The following is a 21,431-nucleotide window of genomic DNA, read 5'->3' as shown; positions in this document are numbered from 1 at the left end:
CGTCACAGCATGCACCACAGCACATACCTCCCCAAAGATTTTATTTTTAACCAATCTCTACACCCAGAGTGGGGCTTGAACTTACAACTGCAAGATCAGGAGTCACGTGCTTCAACTGAGCCAGCCAGGTGCTCCAATGACGTGATTTTATATACAGAAAATGCTAACAACTCCACCAAAAAACGATTAGAACTAATCCCCAAATTTGATAGTTAGAGCATACAAAATCAACATACAGAAATTAGGTGAGTTTCTTCTCACTGACAAATGATCTTTAACGGAAATAAAACTGCATTTGCAATTGCATAAAAAAAAAATCAAGGATTAAGTTCAACAAAGGAGATAAGAGACCTGTACGCTGCAAACTACAAGACTTTGATGACAGAAACTGAACAAGACACAGATAAATGACGAGATATTCTGTGGTTATGAACAGGAAGAATCAGAACTGTATAGAGTCTATCCTACCCAGAGCCATCTATGGATTCAGTGCAAGCCCTATCAAAATTCCATGGCATTTTTCACAGGAATAGAAAAGATCACCCTATAATGTGTATGGGACCACAAAAGATCCTGAATGGTCAAAGCCATCCTGAGAAGGATAGATATAAGGGAACACTAACATTTTTGTTAGCAACTTTTCTTCAAGTCTAAGGTTAGTTAACAATGAAAAGTTAAAATTATAAAAGAAGGGGAAGAACAATGATGTTTCACAAAGTTGACAGTTTGGCATGGGAGAGACAAGGTCTCCTGGGGGTGGGGGGTGGTAGTGGTTGTGGAGAGAGAGAGAGAGAGAGAGAGTGTGTATGTGTGTGTGTGTTTCCACCTAGGCTGTGTACCTCCGGGACCTACCTGCAGGCAAAGCGGAGGAGGGGGTAGGGGGAGACACACTCAGTGGGGCAGGATGTCATTCCCACTACAAGGCTCCTCCCCATGGGAGTGTCCGCGCCTCAGCACCAATGCAGCTTGCCGCTTCGGTTCCCACGCTGGGCTCAGGCCGCTGCTGGGAAGCAGACACCTGTCCCGCTGGGGTTCTGCTTTCAGTCGTCCTTCCCATCTGTTTGCTGCCTGGCATGGGCCTCTGCTTGGCGCCTGCGCTGCTGCTGCTGCTGCTGCAGCTGCTGGGTGAGTGGTTGCCTCCTCCCGAAGACCCCTCACCTCTGGCCTCTCTGCTTGATCTTCAGGGACAGAGTAAGGGGGCAAGAGGACTGGAAAAAGAGGTCTGGAAAAAAAAAAAAAAAAACCACAACCGTAGTGCAGGGCACGGGCAGGAGACCTGCATATGGGATGTGCCTACGCCGTGCCACCTGCCACTCCCCACCTCCAAGTCCCATCTTGGTACCTGGTCCCAGAGACTTTCTTTTTCTTCTTGGGTCCCTTCTCCCACCTCTCTTACCCTTCTCCCATCTTCAGTCTTGGAGCTTCACACTCATTCCTTGGTGCCACGCATCTGCTATTCTACCTGCTTGACTTCCCCTTTCCCAGCTGGGGCATCCCGGAGGGAGCCGTCACTTGGCCGGGTGGAGCCGGGTGGGGAGAATAGAATCTGACAATGGTATAAGGCCAAGGAGATACTGGAGCTGAGATGCGCTGTTCTGAGGGTAAAGATGAGGCAAGGGTACTCCTAGCAGAGGGGAAATCTGTAAGCAAAGGAGCAGAGGTGGGACCAAGACCTTAGGTGACACTAAGTGCTGCTGTGTGTGGCTGAAGCTGGGCATGTGAGGGGTTTGGCTGGGACAGAAGGGTAGAGTTTGCTGCTCCTGGAGTCCTGGAGGGGGAGGGGAGGGGAGGGGAGGGGAGGGTTGGGGAGGGTTGGGTTCCCCTCTCTCCTGCCTACCCTCTCCACATACCTACTCATTCTAAGCCCTTGGTATCTGTTCATCCTACCTGCGGAATAGACATGCTGCAGCCACACGGAGAGTCACTGTGGCTCCTGCCATCCAATCCATGGATCCTGAAAGAGGGGGCCAGGGCCAGATGGGGACCCTGCTCCCAGACCTGAAGCAGGAGTCACCTCCCTGCACACACTCAGTGAGAAGGATGGGGGGCCAGACTGGAAAACTTGCCCATGAGGGTAGCGCTTCCAGGGGCTGAGAGTACAGAGAGGGGCAGCGGAAGTCTGGTTTTGGTGACCCAGGTCCTAGGAAGGGGCTGCCAAGTCCCTTCCTATGAGACCCTCGCCTGGGCCCCAGAAGACTGCCACCTGTCATGGACTATTGGGCCTTGTGGCTAAGGTCAGAGACCTGTGGCCTGACCAGAGGGTCTTCCCTGGAATTCACAACCTGGCAGCCTAGTCTAAATGGGCCCTCTGCAGCCCAGAATCCTTTCAGGGAATCCCTCTTTTGCTTGGCTGGTAGAGAGTGGAGGGGCCAGGAGACACCAGAGATGGGCCACATGGGAGATGGATGAGAAGGGAGCATCAGAAGGGAATGGAAGGGCAAGACGGTAAGGGGCAGAAGGAGGCACCTGAGAAGGTATGGAAGGTGGGAGACCCAGAAACCAATAGGGAGGAGAAGAAAGGAAGAAAGCTCAGCTGTCCCAGCGTGTCAAAAGAGAAAGAGGAGGAGCCACTGTCCTCAACCCATTTCTGATAAATTCCCATTAGCCAAGTCCCCAGAAGCCTTGCTCTGTTTCCCACATCAGCTGGGGCCTAGGAGAGTGGCAGGAGCCCCGCGGACCCCTCTTCGAACGGGTGTGGCCGTTCTGCGGAATGAGTGGTGCCTGGGGAGGGTAGGCTTCACCGTCTGGGGGAGGCCGGGCCGAGTCTCGGTGCGCCCGACCCACCCGTGACGTGTTGCAGAACTCCCCAGAGCCAGGGGCCGCCCGTCCCCGCGACAGAGGGGCGGTCAATGCCAGCCGGTCACGCCTTGGAGCCACACTCTGCGCTCCTCCGATTCCGCGCGCCCCGCGCCTTCAGAGGGCGTGGCCGGGGGACGCGGGGGAAGCGCGCTGGTAAGGCTGCCCGAGAACTGCAGCTGCCCGCCGCTCCCTCAGGGTCACCTGGCTCGGCCGGACGGAACCGATGCCTGGACGCGGCCGAGGCGTGTACGGCGGACGCGCGGTGCCAGCGGCTGCGCACCGAGTACGTGGCTCAGTGCTTGGGTCGGGTCGGGGCCGGAGGCTGCCCCCGCGCCCGCTGCCGCCGCGCCCTGCGCCGCTTCTTCTCCCGCGGGCCTCCCGCGCTCACCCACGCGCTGCTCTTCTGCCCGTGCGCCACCGCCGCGTGCGCCGAGCGCCGGCGCCAGACCTTCGTGCCAGCCTGCGCCTTCGCGGGGCCCGGGCCAGCGCCGCCCTCCTGCCTCGCACCCTTAGACGCCTGCGAACACAGCCGGATCTGCCGGTGAGGAGGGGGGTGGGGCTACGTGGGATGGGGCGGAGGCGAGGCGGGGCGGTGGGGCAGGTGTGAACGGGCTGTGGGAGCTGGCCGGGAGGAGACTGGGTGGGAGGGACTGGGCAGGGCCTCCTGCTCACCCTCCCGCCGTGGCACCGCGCAGGCCCCGCCTCCTGGCCTTCCAGGCCTCCTGCTCGCCCGCCCCCAGCGCCCCCGACGGCTGCCTGCTGGATGAGGCCCCCAGCTGCCTGCGTGCCTACGCAGGCCTCGTGGGTACGCACTGCCGGGATCCGGGCGCCGACTGGGGTTCTCCCGAAGATGCCTCTGCCTGGGTGGGCCGATTACTCAGTCCTGGAGTCCCCAGCAGGCACCGCCGTCACTCCCAACTATGTGGACAACGCGAGCGCGCGCGTGGCGCCTTGGTGCGACTGCGGAGCCAGCGGAAACCGGCGTGAGGAGTGCGAAGACTTCCGGGGGCTCTTCACCAGGAACCGCTGCTTGGGTGAGGGGCCCGGACGGGGCGGCGATGACCGCTCCTTCCCAGTTTCGGGCTGGCGGGAGCTTATTTTAGCGGTGAGGAAACTGAGGCTATTTGCTGCAGCCATGCAAGTGCACACCGTCTGTGCTGTCCACCTGCCCCGCAAGAAATACGCGCCCAGTTATCCCCAGAGACCAGGTCACAGACCAAAGCAGGATCTTAGGGATGTCTAGGCTGGTGACCCTGCAGGCGGGTAGGGGTGGGAGGAAACAGTCAAAACAAGTTTCCGAGTTCCTGGAATGGAACCAGGTGAAATTCCTGCCAGCGCCACTTCTGACGTGGTCCCACGCCCAGGTGATCTTGCTTTTTGGGTCTGATTCTGCCACTCACCCGCCCAGAGTTAGCCAACTCCTCTAAGCCTTTTTGTGCCCATCTGTAGTATGGGGGTGGTAATCGTCACCCTTCCCTGTGAGGATGACAATTTGGAAGGCCTTGTCATGCACCTTCCATTCCAGAAGCCAATCCTTGCAGATCTCCTATCTTCCCAACCCACTGCAGGAAACCAGAGGTCTCTGTTTGTCCCAGAGGACCTGGGCCTGGTGCTGGGGTTTCCCAGCCTAGCCCATCCTGGCCCCCTTCCTCCATAGATGGTGCCATACAGGCCTTTGACAGTGGGTGGTCTCCAATCCTGAAGAACCAGCCAGATGTCCGCCAGGACCCTGAGCACAGCCTCCTGCAAGTAGGTGTAGAGAGGGGATGGTAAGCTGCCAGCCCCTGGCCTGGCTCCTTCCACACACTTCCAATCCAGGTGGGCTTGGATGGAGGCATGAATGGCCTGGGCTGGAGGTGGTGGAGGCATAGAGCAGAACCCAGCTTCTACCTCAAGTGCACATTCTGGTCCCACCCCTAAGGTGTCCTCCGCAGATGGGCTCCTGGTGGGGGAATCTCTGCTTTCCATGCTGTTTGTCTTGGCTCTGCAGCCCCTGCTCTGACTAGGACAACAACAACAACAACCAACAACAACCTTGGACAACAACATCATACTGACAGCCATACTGCCTGGGATATAGGGCCCCATCTGCACCCTCTTGCCCCCTGAAAGTGGACTGGCTTGCCTCCCAAGCTGACTCCAGTGCTCTTGCACTGCTGTTCTTTTTAGGTCTGGACACCCTGTGTGCCTGTCCCCTAGAGTGAGGGATTTGGGGCTGAGGGCCCGATGCAAAGTCCCTAGTTTCCCTTTCAGTGGGTTTCTTGGTTGTAGGTCCTTCTGTCCACTGACCTTGGAACAGTCAGCTTCTCCTACAGGGTAGGGATGGGAGGTGGTCACCTTTTTAGCTAAGGCCTCAGTGGGGCCCCAGATCACCTACAAGTCAGAAACCATCCAAATTCCAAGAATTTTAAGAGATTTTTACCTGCTTCCCTGAAGAGAACATACCCTAAGGAGTACATCTGGACAGACTTACAGGTAAACTTTTTTTTTTTTAACACTGCAGCCTTTCATGGCACCTTCCTAGGGAGGCACCACCTGTCATGATATCCACCTAGGCCCCATCGACTAATGTTATTAAGGTTCTTCCCAACCATGATATGCTCCTTAGTGGGCACCACCTGGAGTGAGATTCCAGTCCCCTGCATTGCACTGGTCATGTCGCCATCTTCCCTGTGGTTTAACCTAGCACTATGAATGGCAACCATAGCTCAATAAACCTGTATGCACTGAGACTGGCCTTGCTTTCCTGTGATCTGTCCTGGGATCCCGGAGACCAAGTCTGCTACAGACTGCTGTCCCTCTGCGGGCCTATGAGACCTCAGATGGTATCAGAACCACTATTAGATTCTAGTGGCAGAGATTTCTGTTGCTTTGTCTTCTCTGCTAGTACTCGGATTCAGGAACTATGCTTCCCAGCCTCCCTTGCAGCCAGGAGGTGGTTATGGAACACAGTCCTGGTCATAAGTGGAAGTCACAGATGAGGCTTCCAGGAGAGTTCTTGAAACAGGAGCAGACTTGTTGACTGGACCCCTCAGGCTTTAGCCTTCTCTCCCTTCTTCTTGCCCAGAACTTGGTGGCCATGTCTGGGCATGTGGGAGCCATTTTGAAAACGGAATCACATGATATTGTGGAGCCACTGTCCCAGCCCCCATCTGCCTCCCGCTGGACTCTTCATTGTATGAGAGAAATAATACCTTTAGTTTGTTGAAGCCAGTTTCTCCAAAACATCTGTCATTTGCAGCTAAATACAGTTTCTGATTGTTCCACAATCACTTCCAGGGTGCCAGTGAGCCCTGGGATCACTTAGGATCAGTGTACACAGAGCCCAGGCCTGACAGACACTTTAGAGTGGTGGTCATTTTGTCATTGTTGTTGTTGTTGTTTATTTCCGTACATTCTGCCTGCTTCTGTCCATGTGGAGAGTCGAACTCTTTCCTGGAGTCCAAGGAAGTGTCTCATTAGGTTTTCACAAGCACTTGTGTGTGGCCAGTGTGGGTGAGGGTGTGCCAGGGGCATTGTGTTGATCTGCGGCCCTGCGAAAGTGTTCGGGGAGGAGAAGGCAGAATGGTGGGGGCCACGTATGAAGTCTTCTGCCCGCTTCCTTCTTTCTCAAGAGCTTGGAGACACTGATGAGTGAAGGGTTAAAGAGTCTCTGAGTCGCTGCGTCTCAAAGCTGGTTGAGGCTGTCAGGGGCCGTGAAACCCATGTGGGCCGTGTTGTTGGTACCTTGCTCAGAGACCAATCTGGGCAGGTTGGGTGCCCACCACACCAGGTTGGGTGCTCGGGAGGTTGGGTGCTGACACAGCTCAGAGCTGCCCCCCACTCTAGAAGAAATGCCTGTAAAGTTCTCTGCTCCTGAGGTAGACTGCAGTCATGGGGCAGAGGGACGCTCCTCTACACTGTTTGTGCTCCCGAGCTCCTTGTGGGATTGGGCTAAAGCTAGATCCCAGCTGAGACCACAGCCTCACCTAGCACACCTTCCCCTGCCTGCTCCTGCCTCCCTCAGAGGTTCCCCTGAGGGCACTCCCTCTCCTAAACCATGGCCTGTGAATTCCTGTCTTGGGCTCAATTTCTGGAGAACCTGACCTTAGACCAAAGCTTCAATGCAGATCACACCCAAGCCCAGGCCTGGGGCTGTCCTGACCAGAACAAGAGCCACTGGCTCTGAGACTCTGTATTTAGCACTCAGAGCAAACCCACAGACACCACATACGGCGGCAATCCACCAGCCTTGCAACTGCAGCCAGTAATCGCCTCGGAACCCAGCCCCAATCCGACCTGCTGGGATATGCCCCTGGGCAGCCCGGGCTTCCGGCACAGCTGTGTTCAGGGTTCAAGTGATGGTGCCCCGTTGGCCTATCCATGGCTTCCCTCCGTGGCCATGAAGGCTCTCCCTGCAGGATGCGTTAGAGTGTCATCTGCAGCTGCAGACTGTGGTCTCTCCTTTTAGGGATCTCTGCAGAGAAAGGCTCCTCTCGTTCCCATCATCCATGAACAGAGGCAGGACCCGGGGAGGCCCACTGCGGGTTTTAAGCCTTTTCCAGGCAGCCCGCAAAGATCACACGGAATGGGAAGGGCAGTTCTCCAGAGGAAGAGAAGAAGGAGTGCTGGGCAGGGGGAAGCTCAGAGTCCAGCCTCCTCTCACTTCACGAAGAAGGAATGTTCTTGACTCTCTTCACCTGCATGGGAATGGACACCTGTGTGTGGGCTGGGGAGAAATAGACTGTTTATGTGTGCTGGGAGCTGCAACGTGGAAAGCTGCCCACCATGATGGCGCAGTGGCCCAGATGAATTCCGTATCTTCTAAATGACGGGCCACGTGTATGAGTGTGTTTAATTCTAGCACTACATTTTTAAAAAGTTGTTTACTTATTTAAGGAATCTCTATACCCCAAGTGGGGCTCAAACTCACAACCCCAAGATCAAGGGTTGCGTGTTCTACCCACCGAGCCAGCCAGGCGCTCCCATCACTTCATTTTTCTTACTCCAATAATTAGAGTAAATTATACCTTTTGAAAGATTATGAACATGAAAAAAGAGCAGAACCTTGTAGAAATCAGTGGCCCTCTTCCAACAGCAGCTGGCGGTCTCCCTTCGGTAGTTCTCTCCAACTCGGGCTCGGGCTTTAACGAAATGGCGTCGCTTTATCATCAGACAGTGTGTCGTGGGAAGGAGGCTTCCTTGTTGGGAGCAGGGGAAAAGGAACGGTCTCAGGACTCCTGCTGCCTGGCTCTCTGTTCTTCTCCCACGTGAACATTCCCACGTGGGAGGCTTAGGGCTATTCGGGGTGAGGACCCGGGCAGCTTTGAAGACAGAAGCCAAGAGGAGGGGGGACCAGGCACCATGATGTACAGAGGCCACCATCTGGCCACCCCTGGACCCCCTGACTTTCCAGGGGTTTTGTTACTGGAATGGGCTGAATGGGGGCCCCAAAGCTATGTCCACATCCTAAGCCCTGGAACCCAGGACTGTTACCTTAGATGCCCGCAAAAGAGTAAACATTAACTAATACAGCAAAAGATGTGATTAAGGGGGCGCCTGGGTGGCTCAGTGGTTTAAGCCTCTGCCTTCAGCTCAGGTCATGATCTCAGGGTCCTGGGATCGAGCCCCACGTCGGGCTCTCTGCTCAGCGGGGAGTCTGCTTCCCCCTCTCTCTCTGCTTGCCTCTCTGCCTACTGTGATCTTCTCTATCAAATAAATAAATAAAAATCTTAAAAAAAAAAGATGTGATTAAGAATCTGGACAGGAGGGGCTTGGATTATCTGAGTGGGCCCTAAATGCAGTCACATGCATCCTTATAAGAGAGGCAGGGGGAGACTGGATAGACGATGTGAAGACAGAGCAGAGCTAGGAGAGCCAGCAGCCACCAGAAGTAGAAGGGGCTGGGAATGGGTTCTCCCCAGAGTTCCTGGAGGGGCTGGGGACCTGTCAACACTGAGATTCCAGACTTTTGGCCTCCAGAACTGTGAGAATGAAATTATGTTTAAGCCCCCAAGGTTCCCAAAGGTTGGAGAATTTGTTACAGCAGCCCCCAGGAAACCAAGAGTCGTCAGAGTTCATTTTCCATCACTTCTACCTGAAGAGGTCTGCCTTATACATGGTGTTCAATCTGGTCAGACGCCTCAAGGCTGAGTCCTGCTGTGGCCCTCATGACCAGGAATGGCTCCTGTTCTGTTGGTCCACATCTGAGCGCTGGCCTCTGTGTCCTTCCAGATAGCCCACTGGTAGTCTCTCGCGCGTGCCCTCGGGGAGACTGTGGCCCTGGCGTCATCCCCGTGACTGGGCCTCTGCTAGCTGCTGTCGACACTGAGCCTCTAGCTGGCAGGTGACTGGGGGAGGGGGTCAGGCAGAAGGGCAGGTGCTAGAAGCATTCATGGATTTATTGGTGGAAACTTCACGGCTCATGAATGTCCACTCTGGCTTGGGGCCCGTTTTCTAAGTGCAAGGGTGATAGGGAATCTGTTTGTTGTCCCCGTCCTGCCCTCTCAGCCCCCTGGCTGTCAGGCAGGGCCAAACTCCCATCAGCAGCTCACTTTTAGAGGACGTGTGGACATTGTTAGCTTAGATTTCCAGAGTGGCAGGAGGACGGGGGCCATGTGGGGTTTCAGGAGACATCCCCCAGCTGCATGGCAACTTGCCAATGAGCCCGGCATGTGTGTGACAGGAGACAGAGCCAAGGCCATTCTGCTGGCCCACAGGCCCTGGAAGGCCCGAGTTGAAGAGTGTTTCGGGAAGCTGCTCTGCCAAGAACATGTCACCCCACCCTCAAAGGAGCCTCCAGTCCGAGGCAGACGATCCAGAGAGAACAATTAAGATGAGCATACACCAGAGCAAAATACACAACCTCAGAAGCTGAGCCCTCAAGGGGTCAGGATTAAGCAAACGAGGAAGGGCCTACTGGGTGTGCAAATGGACCCTGAGGTGTGCAAATGGACCCTCGTACCCATTACCTCCCTACCCCCTACAACCCAGCTCCCCGTATGGGATGTCAGAACGTTGCATATGGTCAGCAGGTCTTCCGGTCTGGTCCCTTTCTTGTGATGACACAGGATGGGAGAGAATTCCCATCACTAACATGGGGCAGCAGGGTGTGTCTGCTCATACCCAACTCGCCCGCGTGTGTGGGTGGGGCTGGGGAATCAGACACCAGGAAGGACAGTGCCATTGGTGACAGCATTTTCCAAAATGATGACCAGTTCTGGGTGTAGTTCTGAAGAAAAAATTTGGCCTTCCTCTGATTTACACCATAGCTGCCTTTCTGGAAAACTGGCTCTCACTCCAGCTCTCAGATCCTTGTGTTTGAAATGGGGTTGGGTTCCACACTTAAATAATTAGGAAGCGATGTTCTCATCTATACAAATACCCAGCAAGATGTTTTAAAATCGAGTGGGAGGTGGGTCAGTTCTTGGTTGGGTGGGACAATCGTGGGTGTCACAGAATGACCATCTTCAGGCTCACCCACTAAATCGCAGCAGCTCCTCCCCATGCAATGCAATAACCAAATGGCCCCTACCTGTTCCCCAGTTGTCCCAAGATGGGGCACTAAAGAACTATGCCCTACAGGCCTGGGCCCGGCCCAACTCCCGACACTGCTAGGGTAACCCACTTTGTTTTAGCCACTCTGGCCGCTTTGGACCAGCTCAGACCAGCAGGCATGCCCTACCTCTAGGCCTTTGCACCTGCTGCCCCTCCATTTCTGATTGCCCTTGTTCCGAACATCCATGTGCCGGCTCCTACCTCTATTCAGCTGTCACCTGTCAGGATGGCCCTCCCCTGCCCCACTGAGTAAAGGAGCCACCCTTCCCGCATTTTCTGCCCCCCCACATCTTCTGCCCCCTACTGCATCTGTACTTTCACAGAACTTACCATCTGACCTCGTACCCATTACCTGTCTCCCTAACTGCCTTGTAGACTCCATGAGGACAGGGATTTTTGTCTGTTCCGTTCACTGAATTCCCTGGTCCTGAAGGACACACTCATGCAGGAAGGAGGAGGACAGCAGACGCGCAGCGATTCGGAACTCCTCTGGGGCCCTGCGTCGTGCGCCCTTAGACACAGCCTGTACAACCATCTCTAGCCTGCGCGTGGTTCTAATGGAGGCTTCCTCAGCAGGCACAGCGTTGGTTGGTTACCTTTTTAAAGGTCAGACTAATGGTTTCTTTGGCAACATCATTCCCTCCAAAACCTATACTTTTTTTTTTTTTTTAAAGATTTATTTTAGAGAAAGCAAGCAGGGGGAGGGGCAGAGAGGAGAAAGAGAGAGAGAGAGAGAGAGAGAGAAACAGACTCCTGGTTGAGCACAGAGCCTGACTCGGGCCTCGATCTCACTATCCTGAGATCATAAGCTGAGCTGAAATCAAGAGTCAGATAGATACTTAACTGACTGAGCCATCCAGGAGTCCCCCAAACCTACACTTTAAAAAAAAAAAAAAAAAAGACTTTATTTGCCAGAGACAGCGAGAGAGGGAACACAAGCAGGGGGAGTGGGAGAGGGAGAAGCAGGCTTGAGTGGGGAGCCCAATGCAGGCCCCCATCTCAGGATCCTGGGATCATGACCTGAGCTGAAGGCAGATGCTTAACGACTGAGCCATTCAGCCTCTCACCGCCCTCCCCCCACACACACCCTTTTTTATTTATTTCCCAGGCAGGTCTAGGGTCAGTGATGACATTCCTGATTCTTTCCTGGACGCCATTCTGAAATTGGCTTTATAGCTTTGCTTCCTTCTGGTCTCTCCCTCAAGATGCTGGCTTTGAGGTTCTGAGTCCCAGGCAGGAACACCACACCCTTCACCTTCTCACCCTGGGAGGACAAGGCTTATTGGATCTTGGTGGATCGTGAGCGCCTCTTAGTGTTTGGAGACCAGAAGCAAGAGGAGTTGGCTTTTTCCAGCTCTGCGGGACCCTGGATTTCAGGGTCCCTTTCCCTTCAGCTTGTAAAGTGGCTAATTCCTTCTGGAAGTCAACTCCTCCTTGTGGCGCCTTGCCGAGAACAGCCGATAATGATCAATGCATGCCACATTCTGGGGTTGTTTCTTCTCTTTTCCTTTCTTTCTTTCTTTTCTTTTCTTTTCTTCTTCTTTTTTTAAATCTTTTTAGACCGTCTTCCCTCTGAGCTAAAAAGTCAGCAGACACATAGGTTGCTTTCCAAGTTGTCGAGCTGGAACAGCCTACCAGATGTTTTGCCCCTGCCTGTCAGGGATCCCAGCTGCTCTGCTGCTGCCATCTGTTTGCTCCCTGCCTACCACCTGGCCACAACCGAGGGCAAAGCCCTGCGTTGTAGGTTTCCGTGATGGTTGCACTGAGCTTCAGGGCACCAATCTGTATAGCGGGAGTAAGAAAAGCCACTTGTTGTAACAAAGCCCCAAATCCCAAATCTCAGTGAGTCGATTAGAGTAGAAGTTTCCTTTTAGTGCTGCAAAGATCGGCATACAGCTCTTGCTGAGCGGGTGACTTACCTCTAATTGGTGACTCAGGGACCCACACGCTTTCCAACCTCTTTGGCACCTGACCTCCAGGGAGCCCCCTGTGGAGCACTGCATGGGCCAAGTTTGGAACTGGTGTCCATCACTTCTTCCAACATTTCTTTAGCCACAGCTCACTTTATGGCCCCCCACCTAACCTGTGGGTTCAACGGCAAATTCTTTTCTTTTTTTAAATTTTTATTAACATATAATGTATTATTTGCTCCAGGGGTACAGGTCTGTGAATCATCAGGCTTACACATTTCACAGCACTCACCATAGCACATACCCTCCCCAATGTCCATAACCCAGTCACCCTATCTCTACCTGTCTGTCCCTGGCGTTAGGGATCCAGCCACCATATCCCTGAGTTTGTTTTTTGAGATTAAGAGTCTCCTATGGTTTGTCTCCCTCCTGATCCGATCCCATCTTCTTTCATTTTTTCCCTCCCTACCCCCTACAACTCTCCGCCCTGCCTCTCAAATTCCTCGTGTCCGGGAAATCATATGATAATTGTCTTTTGCTCAGCATAATGCCCTCTGGTTCCATCCACATCATTGCAAATGGCAAGATTTCATTTCTTTTGATGGCTGCATAGCATTCCATTGTGTGTGTGTATATATATATACACATACACACCCCACATCTTCTTTATCCATTCATCTGTTGATGGACATCTAGGTTCTTTCCATAGTTTGGCTATCGTGGACATTGCTGCTATAAATATTCCCAAAGGCAAATTCTAACAGGTTTGGTGAACACAGGGCGTTGTCTCTGCTACAAACCACACACTCACAGATCTTCATCCTGTCCTAAGCAATTGGTGGCTCCCACGGCCCTTCCCCCTGAACAGTTTCATGGTCTTTTCCACCCTAGCAGTGGCCACCAGTCCAACCATTTACCTCCCCAGCCCAGTCCCATGCGCTGGTGGGCCAGAGGGACTTAATGCCTCAATCTCCCTCCCCTACAGGAACCACAGCATTTCCTTGTGTTTCCTCTTCAGTTCTCAATTCCTCTCAAGCTGATCTTCCTTCTAGGACTCCTGCCCTCCATACCAGGGTGCCCAAGTGTACTGTTCTGACCCTGTTCCACGCATAGGAGCTACACCCCCGGACACAGCTCTCTGGGTGGGAAGAACATTGGAAACATCCCAGGACACGCCATGGCCGTGGAGTACTTGACCTGTCAACACACCTGAGATTGAGCAGTCTGGAAAACCTAAACATTCAGGAACCTGTGAGAGAACGAGAAAGTCAAAGACCAAGGGCAGCTGCGGTGGCTTGGGCCTCGGCCTGGACTGTTCCCCACCCCTGTCGGCCCCCACTCTGGGAACCCTCCCCACACCAGGGCAGAGCTGCTCTTACACAGCTCTCTCTCCCCAGCACAGTCATTTCAAGGGCAATGCTGGCTACAGTGGGGACACTGGGAGTCTGCTCACAGGCTGCGCAGGGCTCCCTGTACCCCTGACTCCAAAAGGTAGCCAAGGGGCCCACCCTGCTGGTTTTATACCTTGACCGTCACTGAATGCCAAGGGCTTTCTCTTAGACAGTCTGAAAACTGGTGACCATTTTAAGCATTTCCCCCCTTTTTGTAAGGTTTTAATGATCAAACTGTAAAAATAAAGGAAGAGAAAGCAAAACAAAAAATCAAAATTCAACGCTCGGAGCAACAACCACATTTTTACCAGATCTACTTTTATTTCAGAAGGAAGTTTGTATTATAGTATTTACTTTTGTTTATATACAAGTTCTTCACATTTGTGTTTAAAATGCACAGACCTCCCTTAATTCTCTTGTTCCTGCTTAAATTAGCTGTTATTTTACAATACAAAAAATACCAAAAAATTGCAGTCCTAAATGTATGTATAACACCCACAGTCCCCAGCAATGAAATAGTTTACAATACTTACTCCATATTTACATGAGTGCAAGAGATGCTAAATTATACATATTAACAAACTAAGCTTGAATCCAAACCAAAAGTAAAAACAAAAACAAAAACCGTAAATACCTATAAAACAAAAACATTTCCAGAGCCAGAATTAATTCAACGAAACAGGCTTCACTAGTGTTTAGAATGTTTTGTGCACAAATTTCAGTTACTGAAAGTCAATTCCATTATTGCCTTTGAAAGAGAAGGCGCCAGTTCTCTCCACTCCAGACCATCTCCCTGCAGGTAAGGGTGTTTAGGAGTTTGGATGATTCCGGGAAAATGTCTCTCGGCAGGCCTGCCGTCACGGTGATTTTTATGATTGGAGCCAAGTTTGGTAAATTGGGCTCACATTTCAGACTGAGAACTGGCGCTTGGCCCAAGGACAGAACTTCTGCCTTCCTGGGTCTGTCCTCAGGGCGGCCAATTCTCACAGAAACCACCAAGAGAAAAGTTCTCCTGGGATGAGAGGCGCCGAGTTGGGTTTTGCTGTCATTCCAAAGAGCTTTCCATCTTGGTCACTGCCCTTCGCGTTAGCTTAGGTTGTTAGTAAGTGCTTAGTGAGTATTCATTGAGGGTGTGGATGGTTGAAAGAAACTAAAGGATCCAGGGTGTTCTCGAAAAATGATACCAGCACCCAAGGAAGTGAACCCCCAACCGCTCCCCAGATACACTCCGTTGAACCGAAGGAGTGAGGTGCACTGAAAAGGTCCCATGTCTTTTTTCTTCTTGTAAGCTCGCCCCAGACCTCCCAGTGAGTATCCCATCGGGAGCTTCAGGCCCGATGTTCTGCTGTTTCCTGCCCAGGGCGGTTCTCCCTCCAGGTTGGCTCGGGGAGTACCTATGGTTTGCCTTCTCGCTACATCTCCTCCCATCTCTTAGAGGTGATCTCACAGGGAACGCAGACTTCTCCGCAAACTCTAAGAGGACGAGTGGGAGATGGCCAGGCGGCCAGGCTGGGCGCGCTTCTCCGGGAGGAAACGGAGCTATCCATCAGCGAACTAGCCACCCTCCTCCCACCCCCGGTTTTCAGCACTGGGAATCACCCTCCTAGGAAACGGTCGTTCAAATTGCGGACCTAACGGAACAAAAGGCAGCCTGGAAAATCCCTTTCTAGAAAATCTGATAGGGTCGTTGAACTGAGAGACTAAGAGAAACGCTTCTCAGGACAAGACCGGTCATCCCTGGCCAGACACAGCACCAAGAGGCTAACAGATTCATGACTCCCTTGCAGAGCCAGCAGAGGTTGACAGCAACAGGCCCACCGCCTTTGATGCTCCTCACATAACGCTGTTTGAATGGGCTCCAGGCCTGATTTCTCCTTTGTGTACTGACGGACGATTTCTGTTTTAGAAGCAACCGATTCGTACCAGATGCATCTGGACACACTAGCATGATGGGGATGCCTCCCCCCCCCCCCCGGTTTTGTTATCAATGTATCAGGGCCCAACGAGAGGACTTCTTCAGACCTGGATATCGGTATGTGGCACAAAAACATATCAGGTAAAACTGAGACACCGTTACATTTAATAAAAATAACATTAACATAGTTTTCTGTTTTATGTACACTCTGAAAGTCTGAACATTCTGGACACTACTGTATAATTATGTACAAGTGCAACATCAATGTTTTCATGACTATTTTAACTTATATACAGGCTCTCCTGTGACACGCAGCCGTCTCTCTGAAGTTCCAGATGATTCCCTCTGGGTAACTGGCTCCTAAGCCGAGGGCCTCCTTCTCCTGCCACTCCCTTCCTCTGGCCTGAGCCCCGAGGAAGCTGTTTGCCATTGGCTGCAGAGGATAAGCAGGTGGATTCAGCTGTTCTCCACTGTTGGAGCATAAGTAAACATCACTTGCTCCTTTTTCCTTCCTTTTTAAAAATAAACTATCTTTTAGGAAAAAAACAACAACAAACCAGGTGGCTATGGGACACGGTGCATGTTATTTCAAGGCCTGGGAACCCATGGGGAAGAGACTTCTTTGGCCAAAGAAATACTGGTCCTTTGAACAAACAAGGATTTTTCCTTGTGGGCGTTCCTTCTCCAGCGGCCTCCCTCTCTCTGCCAAGAGGCCTCATGGCAATTACAGGGGGAAGGCGCCAGTCGGCGACAGGCTCTCTGTGGGTGCCGTGATGTGGAGCAGGGGTGTGGGAAGCTTGGAAGAGAAGGGGTCTTATCTAGAATTGTCTGCTCTTTGCCAATGATGTGTAAAAGCAGCTTTTTGAGAGGAGAGTCTCCAAGTAGAGGTGTTTTGTGCATCAGATAGTGTTTTAGGGTTCAACTTCCATGGAAACATCTTTCCAGGAAACTCTTCATGGGTGAGGGGTTGGTGCTGGGAAAGAGACAGCACTCCTACTCTAGGCACTGCATTTAAAGGTGAAATGCTGCAGTCTTTGCTCTTTCGAGGTATTAATTTCTCCAAACTCACAAACGAGCGTGGTCATCTAGAGATCCATCCCTATGGGATAATGCCAGAGAACCCAAGTTTTGAAGTGAAAGGGAGACCTGGGGAGGCTGCCGCATAATGCCAGAATCCAGAGCACCATACACAGGGACCCCACAACCCGCAGGCAGCGGGCTGCGGAGAAGAGCAAGACCGCCCTGCCCGACTTCAGTGTGGTCACTTTCCACATGGCATGGTTATTCCGCCTCATCCATTTTCTCCATGTGCTTTTCATCCTTCTCGGTGGTCACTGCCCTGCCCACAGCCAGCACCCAGGGCTGGGAAGGTGGATGCGGGTGCCAAGCTGAGCCTCTCCTGGAGGAGAGCGGGCAAACCAAACCGTTCCAGGTCCTTGTCCAGGCTCTGGCCATGCAGTTCCACCCGCAGCCTGAGGATGACCCAGCAACTCAGGGCAGGCTACAGGGCACACTGCTGCTCTGACGCAGGAATCCCAAGCGCTGGCATGCTCTTTTCTGCCCAAGAGAGACACGTGACATGGACGAGTCCCTTCCTCAGTGGTGTCCTGGCAGGAGCGGCCAGAAGGACTGGAGCCAATGTCAGGCCTAGAGTGGAGGGCGGGGGGCAGGGGGCACAAGAGGACCACACCTTATTTAGTGCTCGTGTCTTTTGACAGCAACATCAGCAGGAGCTTTCACAGTTTGGTCATTTCTGCTTTCCTCTCAGTCCCTGCTGCTAGGTTAAACGTTCCCTGGGGTGAGAAAATTCTTTCCTGGCTGCAAATTAGATTTTAGAAAAAGAGCAGATTGCCAATGGTAGCTATTTAAATTTTGTAAGAATGCAGGAATGCAATTATGGAAAAACTTAGGCTTACTAACTCTCCAATTGCTAGATCTATTTCAAGTCTAGGCACTTAGTGTGTGTGTGTAAGTGTGTGTGTGTGAGTGAGAAAGAGAGAGAGACAAGAGAGAGGGAGAGAGAGAGACAAAGGGAGAGGATTTCAAATGGATTAAGACTAAATTAATCAAGTTGCTATAGAAAACTACCTATTACATCAGTTTACATTCTAGGTAACACTGCTGACCTTGACATTTAAAATAGCCCCCTTCTATCTTTGTTTGATATGATTCAAAAGAGATGGACCATTGTGAATTCTCAACTAGAAAAAAGCTACTCCCTGCAAGAGAGAGATCTGCCTACGTCGTGCGAGAATAAGAAGCACATCTTTTAAAAAAGATAGCAGGCTTCAGATGAGAACAAATTCATTCATCTGACTAGTTTTTAAAAGACCATGGTTCAAGAATGACTGTTGGTGAATGTCTACTTGTAAACACTACATCTTTTGTGTTTTTTTTGCAAGTTGAGACGGCCCCAAGAACAGTTTTCCGCAAGTGAACCTGAGTGTCGCTCCCAGCTCTCTCACTGGCTCTGCCCCGGCCTCCTCCAGCAACAACTGGATCCCCCCTGGACCTGCTATTCAATCCATTATTTCCTATGCAAAAGTAAAAGGTTAGATGCTGGAGCACAGATGGGAGAAACCGGCAAAGAAAGCTTGTGAACATGCAGAGGAGTCGGATGTGTCGAGGGTTTCCAGTCTTCGGCCCGCTCCACGCAGCGTCTCCCCGCCTGCCCCCTCCCTGCAGACGGCGCCGGCACGCCGCCCCCCCCAGGCTCGCTCACGGAGAGTCCCCAGCCCAGCCTCAGATGCAGGTCCCGGGCTGCGCGGGGGGCTGCTGCTTCCGGTTTCTCACGGCTCCTGACTTCTCTTTGTACACTATTGGCATCTGCTGAGAAATGTCCACCAGGGCGCTGGCCACCGCGAGACCTGGGGGGAAGCCACGGGGAACACACGGTGAGGAGCAGTTTGCTTTGTTTTTAAACATAATTTCAGAAGACAGTTTTTTGTTTTTTTACATTCCTGGGGTGCAATGAGCAAATAAATAAGTACAGAGGGAAAAAACCCTTCCTTCGTTCCACACTGTGCTTCCCTCCACCCCCGCCTTGCTTTCAATAGTTTTTATATATTCTTTCAGGGTTTACTGATGCAAACACAAATGCATATACTTCCCCCCCCATCCCCCGACTTTTTACACAACAGATGTAGCTTGCTGTTCGGCAGATCAACGAAGCAAAGAGCTCTGCTCTGCCGGGCAGTTGGAGCACTAAGACAAGAATACAGTCACGCTCTAAGTGCTACATTTTTCCTGCAGGCCTCCAGAAGGGTGCCAAGAGAAAGCAGCAAATTCGATTCATTCCACATCACCCAGCCAGCACTAGTTATTTTCGTTATCTATCCTATGGCACAGGTTAGGACAGACTCTGGGGCCAGAATCTGGAATACCTAAGGATCTTTAACCATCCCATGCCTCATTTGTAAAATGGGGACAATAACGTACAGGGTATGTGTGAGGAGTCAGTGAGTGAACCCACAAGAACATGTGAGAATGGTACCTGGCTCGTCACCTCACCGCCTCCACCACCTTTGCTTTAGGGACTAGTGGTTCCATTCTTCATTTTGTACTAGGAACTGATTCACCTGATGTTCGGTGGGGAAGGCACAGGTGTGGAGAGCTGGATTCTCAATGCATGGGAACCAGCCAGTGGAGGCTCAGAGCCCTGCTGAGGTTCTCAGAGGCCATGTTAGGGCCGCCTGTTACTTCACCTATAAAATGGAGGAATTGGGGGCAGTGGGGATAGATTTTATGTAAAGTGCCTGGTGTGCAGTGGGGAATCCACTGTTCGGAGACACTGTTTTGAGCAAAGGCAGAGCCAGGTGCTCTGGGAGTCCAGAGGAAGGACCATCTAAAATAGGGTGTAGAGAAGAAACCATCTAAAATGGGGGGGGGGGGTCTTACTTGGGAAGAATCTCAAGCAGTGAATAGGCCTTCATCAGGAATTGAGGGAGATGGGCTGGGCAGGAAAGGCCACAGTATGGCAAGCCTGTCACTTCCCTACTCTAGCCAGGGCCTTGCTCTCAGGGAGCAGGGGCCAAGTTTGCTGAGCTGGAAGTGACAGGAGACAATGCTCCGGAGTTCAGGTCAATGCGTCATTCTGACCTTGACATGGGTAAGGCTGATTTAGGAGCTGAACTCATATTCCCAGGTGAGAGCAAATCAAGCAGTTCCCCTATGAAATGAAGACAATAAAGCCTGGCCTGGCTGAGCCTAAAGGTCTCACTCCTGAGGACCCAGAAACCATTTCAAGAGCTCAGCCGGAGGAGGCTCTGGATCTGAGGGCTGCACTTGCTGCGGAGCTCTGGGCTGGGCAAGGATTCCAGGACATACTTTATCACAGACACGAGACTTTCTCTGGCTAAGGCCTGACCCTCAAAATCAGTTCAACTGAAAGCTGTCTAAAACGTATGGTGCATCTTGTCTGAGGCATCCCTCAGAGTATTCCACAATGAATCAGGATATTTCCAAAACTGTATTCCATATTTCCTTAGCCTTTGATAAGAGGATGTCTATTGAAATCATGATCTGTGTACTTGATGGAATTGCATAAAAGAAATTGGTAAAAACGTGGGGCAGTAAAGTATTAAAATATTTATGATAGTTACATGAAAAAAGAAGAATAAAAATGAGATCTATACAATTATTTCAACAAAGCTGGCCAGGGCTGGCAAGGAAAGAGAACAATGAACACTGGTGGATTGTGAGTACATTTCTAAGTCGTCGTATAGGTTGTTAAAACTGCTGTTTGTGCCTTCTGTCTAAAACAGAGTGAAAGATGAAAGAAATGGAGCAGCGCTGTAAATACCAAGTTGAGGGTGGCCAGCTTGGAGGAGTTAGCTGGGGCCACTAGAGTAGGTAAGACGACTGTGGATGAGCATATGGCTGGAGGGCAGAAGGCCTCCAGTCAGGGCTGAGCACGGGAGAAAAGCCAGAGCCAGCAAAAGCGCAGCAAGGGAAGGTGTGGCCGGGAGCGTCACCACCATTGGGAGGCCGAGGGAGCGGGGTGCTCCCGGCTCATCCCTGGGAAGGAACCATGACCTCAGGGCAGACAGTGCAGGGAACACCAGGGACAATGGGATCATCTCCCCGGATCCTCACAATGACGGGAGGTAGGCACAGGCCTCCGGAACACCCATGTTCCCGTCCTGTTCGTCACCGGCCCTCATCCACTCACCTGACTGCCCAGGAGGAGGGATTCCGCCAAGGCCTCGAGGGAGCCTCACAAACACAGAGAGGACAGCAGCTCTGTTGCCAAAACACGGCTCCAGGGCGATGGGTTTGGGAACAGTCTGGTGGGAGATAACAAAGAACTACCTAAACCGGGGTTTCTCACATGTTAATGATGCAGCCTTCATTTCTGAATTTTTTTTTCATTTTTAATAAAAATTTAAATTCAACTAATTAACATATAATGTATTATTGGCCTCTGAGGTAGAGGTCAGTGATTCATCCGTCTTTTACCAGTCTTATATAAAACCCAGTGCTCACTACATGTCCATCACCCAGCTACCCCATCCCCCTTGTGATTTTTAAAGATGCCCTCTATTAGTTTCTATTGCTGTGTAATCTTGGTTGCTTACAGCAGCACTTTTTTTTTTTTTATAGCTTTTAAAATCTTTTTATGTGGGACGCCTGGGTGGCTCAGTTGGTTAAGCAGTTGCCTTCAGCTCAGGTCATGATCCCAGCGTCCTGGGATAGAGTCCCACATCGGGCTCCTTGCTCAGCAGGGAGCCTGCTTCTCCCTCTGCCTCTGCCTGCCATTCTGTCTGCCTGTGCTTGCTCTCTCCCTCTCTCTGATAAATAAATAAAATCTTTAAAAAAAAATCTTTTTATGAACATATAATGTATTATTAGCCCCAGGGGTACAGGTCTGTGAATTGCCAG

At 51.8% G+C, this 21,431-nt stretch overlaps 2 protein-coding genes across 3 annotated transcripts in view; one reads left to right on the top strand and one right to left on the bottom strand.

Moving 5' to 3' along the window:
- Positions 1 to 730: 730 nt before the first annotated feature.
- GFRA4 (GDNF family receptor alpha 4) lies at positions 731 to 5,522 on the top strand. Of its 2 annotated transcripts, XM_059133830.1 has the most exons (6): positions 731 to 1,125; positions 2,995 to 3,340; positions 3,495 to 3,604; positions 3,699 to 3,833; positions 4,457 to 4,548; positions 4,721 to 5,522. In XM_059133830.1, the coding sequence occupies exons 1-6, from the start codon at positions 960 to 962 to the stop codon at positions 4,799 to 4,801; spliced, it is 930 nt and encodes a 309-aa protein (XP_058989813.1). In that variant the 5' UTR covers positions 731 to 959; the 3' UTR covers positions 4,802 to 5,522. The 2 variants fall into 2 exon arrangements, with proteins under 2 accessions (XP_058989813.1, XP_058989812.1); XM_059133829.1 differs by lacking the exon at positions 731 to 1,125 and having other exon boundaries at positions 1,828 to 3,340; positions 4,790 to 5,522.
- Positions 5,523 to 13,937: 8,415 nt separating this feature from the next.
- Positions 13,938 to 21,431, bottom strand: part of ATRN (attractin) — a 148,755-nt gene continuing 141,261 nt past the window's right edge. The window contains exons 28-29 of the mRNA XM_059133813.1: positions 20,722 to 20,836; positions 13,938 to 18,418 (exon numbers count right to left, since the gene is read on the bottom strand). Coding sequence (XP_058989796.1) covers positions 18,294 to 18,418; positions 20,722 to 20,836 — 240 coding nt within the window. The 3' untranslated portion in view covers positions 13,938 to 18,293. The remainder of the gene's footprint in view (positions 18,419 to 20,721; positions 20,837 to 21,431) is intronic.

The sequence above is a fragment of the Mustela lutreola genome, chromosome 9 (assembly GCF_030435805.1).
Source record: "Mustela lutreola isolate mMusLut2 chromosome 9, mMusLut2.pri, whole genome shotgun sequence".
Classification (NCBI taxonomy): Eukaryota; Metazoa; Chordata; class Mammalia; order Carnivora; family Mustelidae; genus Mustela; species Mustela lutreola.
This window is presented reverse-complemented; position numbering and strand designations above follow the sequence as displayed.

Bases quoted from the DNA above. Each gene is read 5' to 3' on its own strand.
- GFRA4 (XM_059133830.1), top strand. From the start codon at position 960: ATGCAGCTTGCCGCTTCGGTTCCCACGCTGGGCTCAGGCCGCTGCTGG. The intron at 1,126-2,994 runs GTGAGTGGTTGC...CCGCTCCCTCAG, and splicing joins GCTGCTGCTGCAGCTGCTGG to GGTCACCTGGCTCGGCCGGA. The intron at 3,834-4,456 runs GTGAGGGGCCCG...CTTCCTCCATAG, and splicing joins CACCAGGAACCGCTGCTTGG to ATGGTGCCATACAGGCCTTT.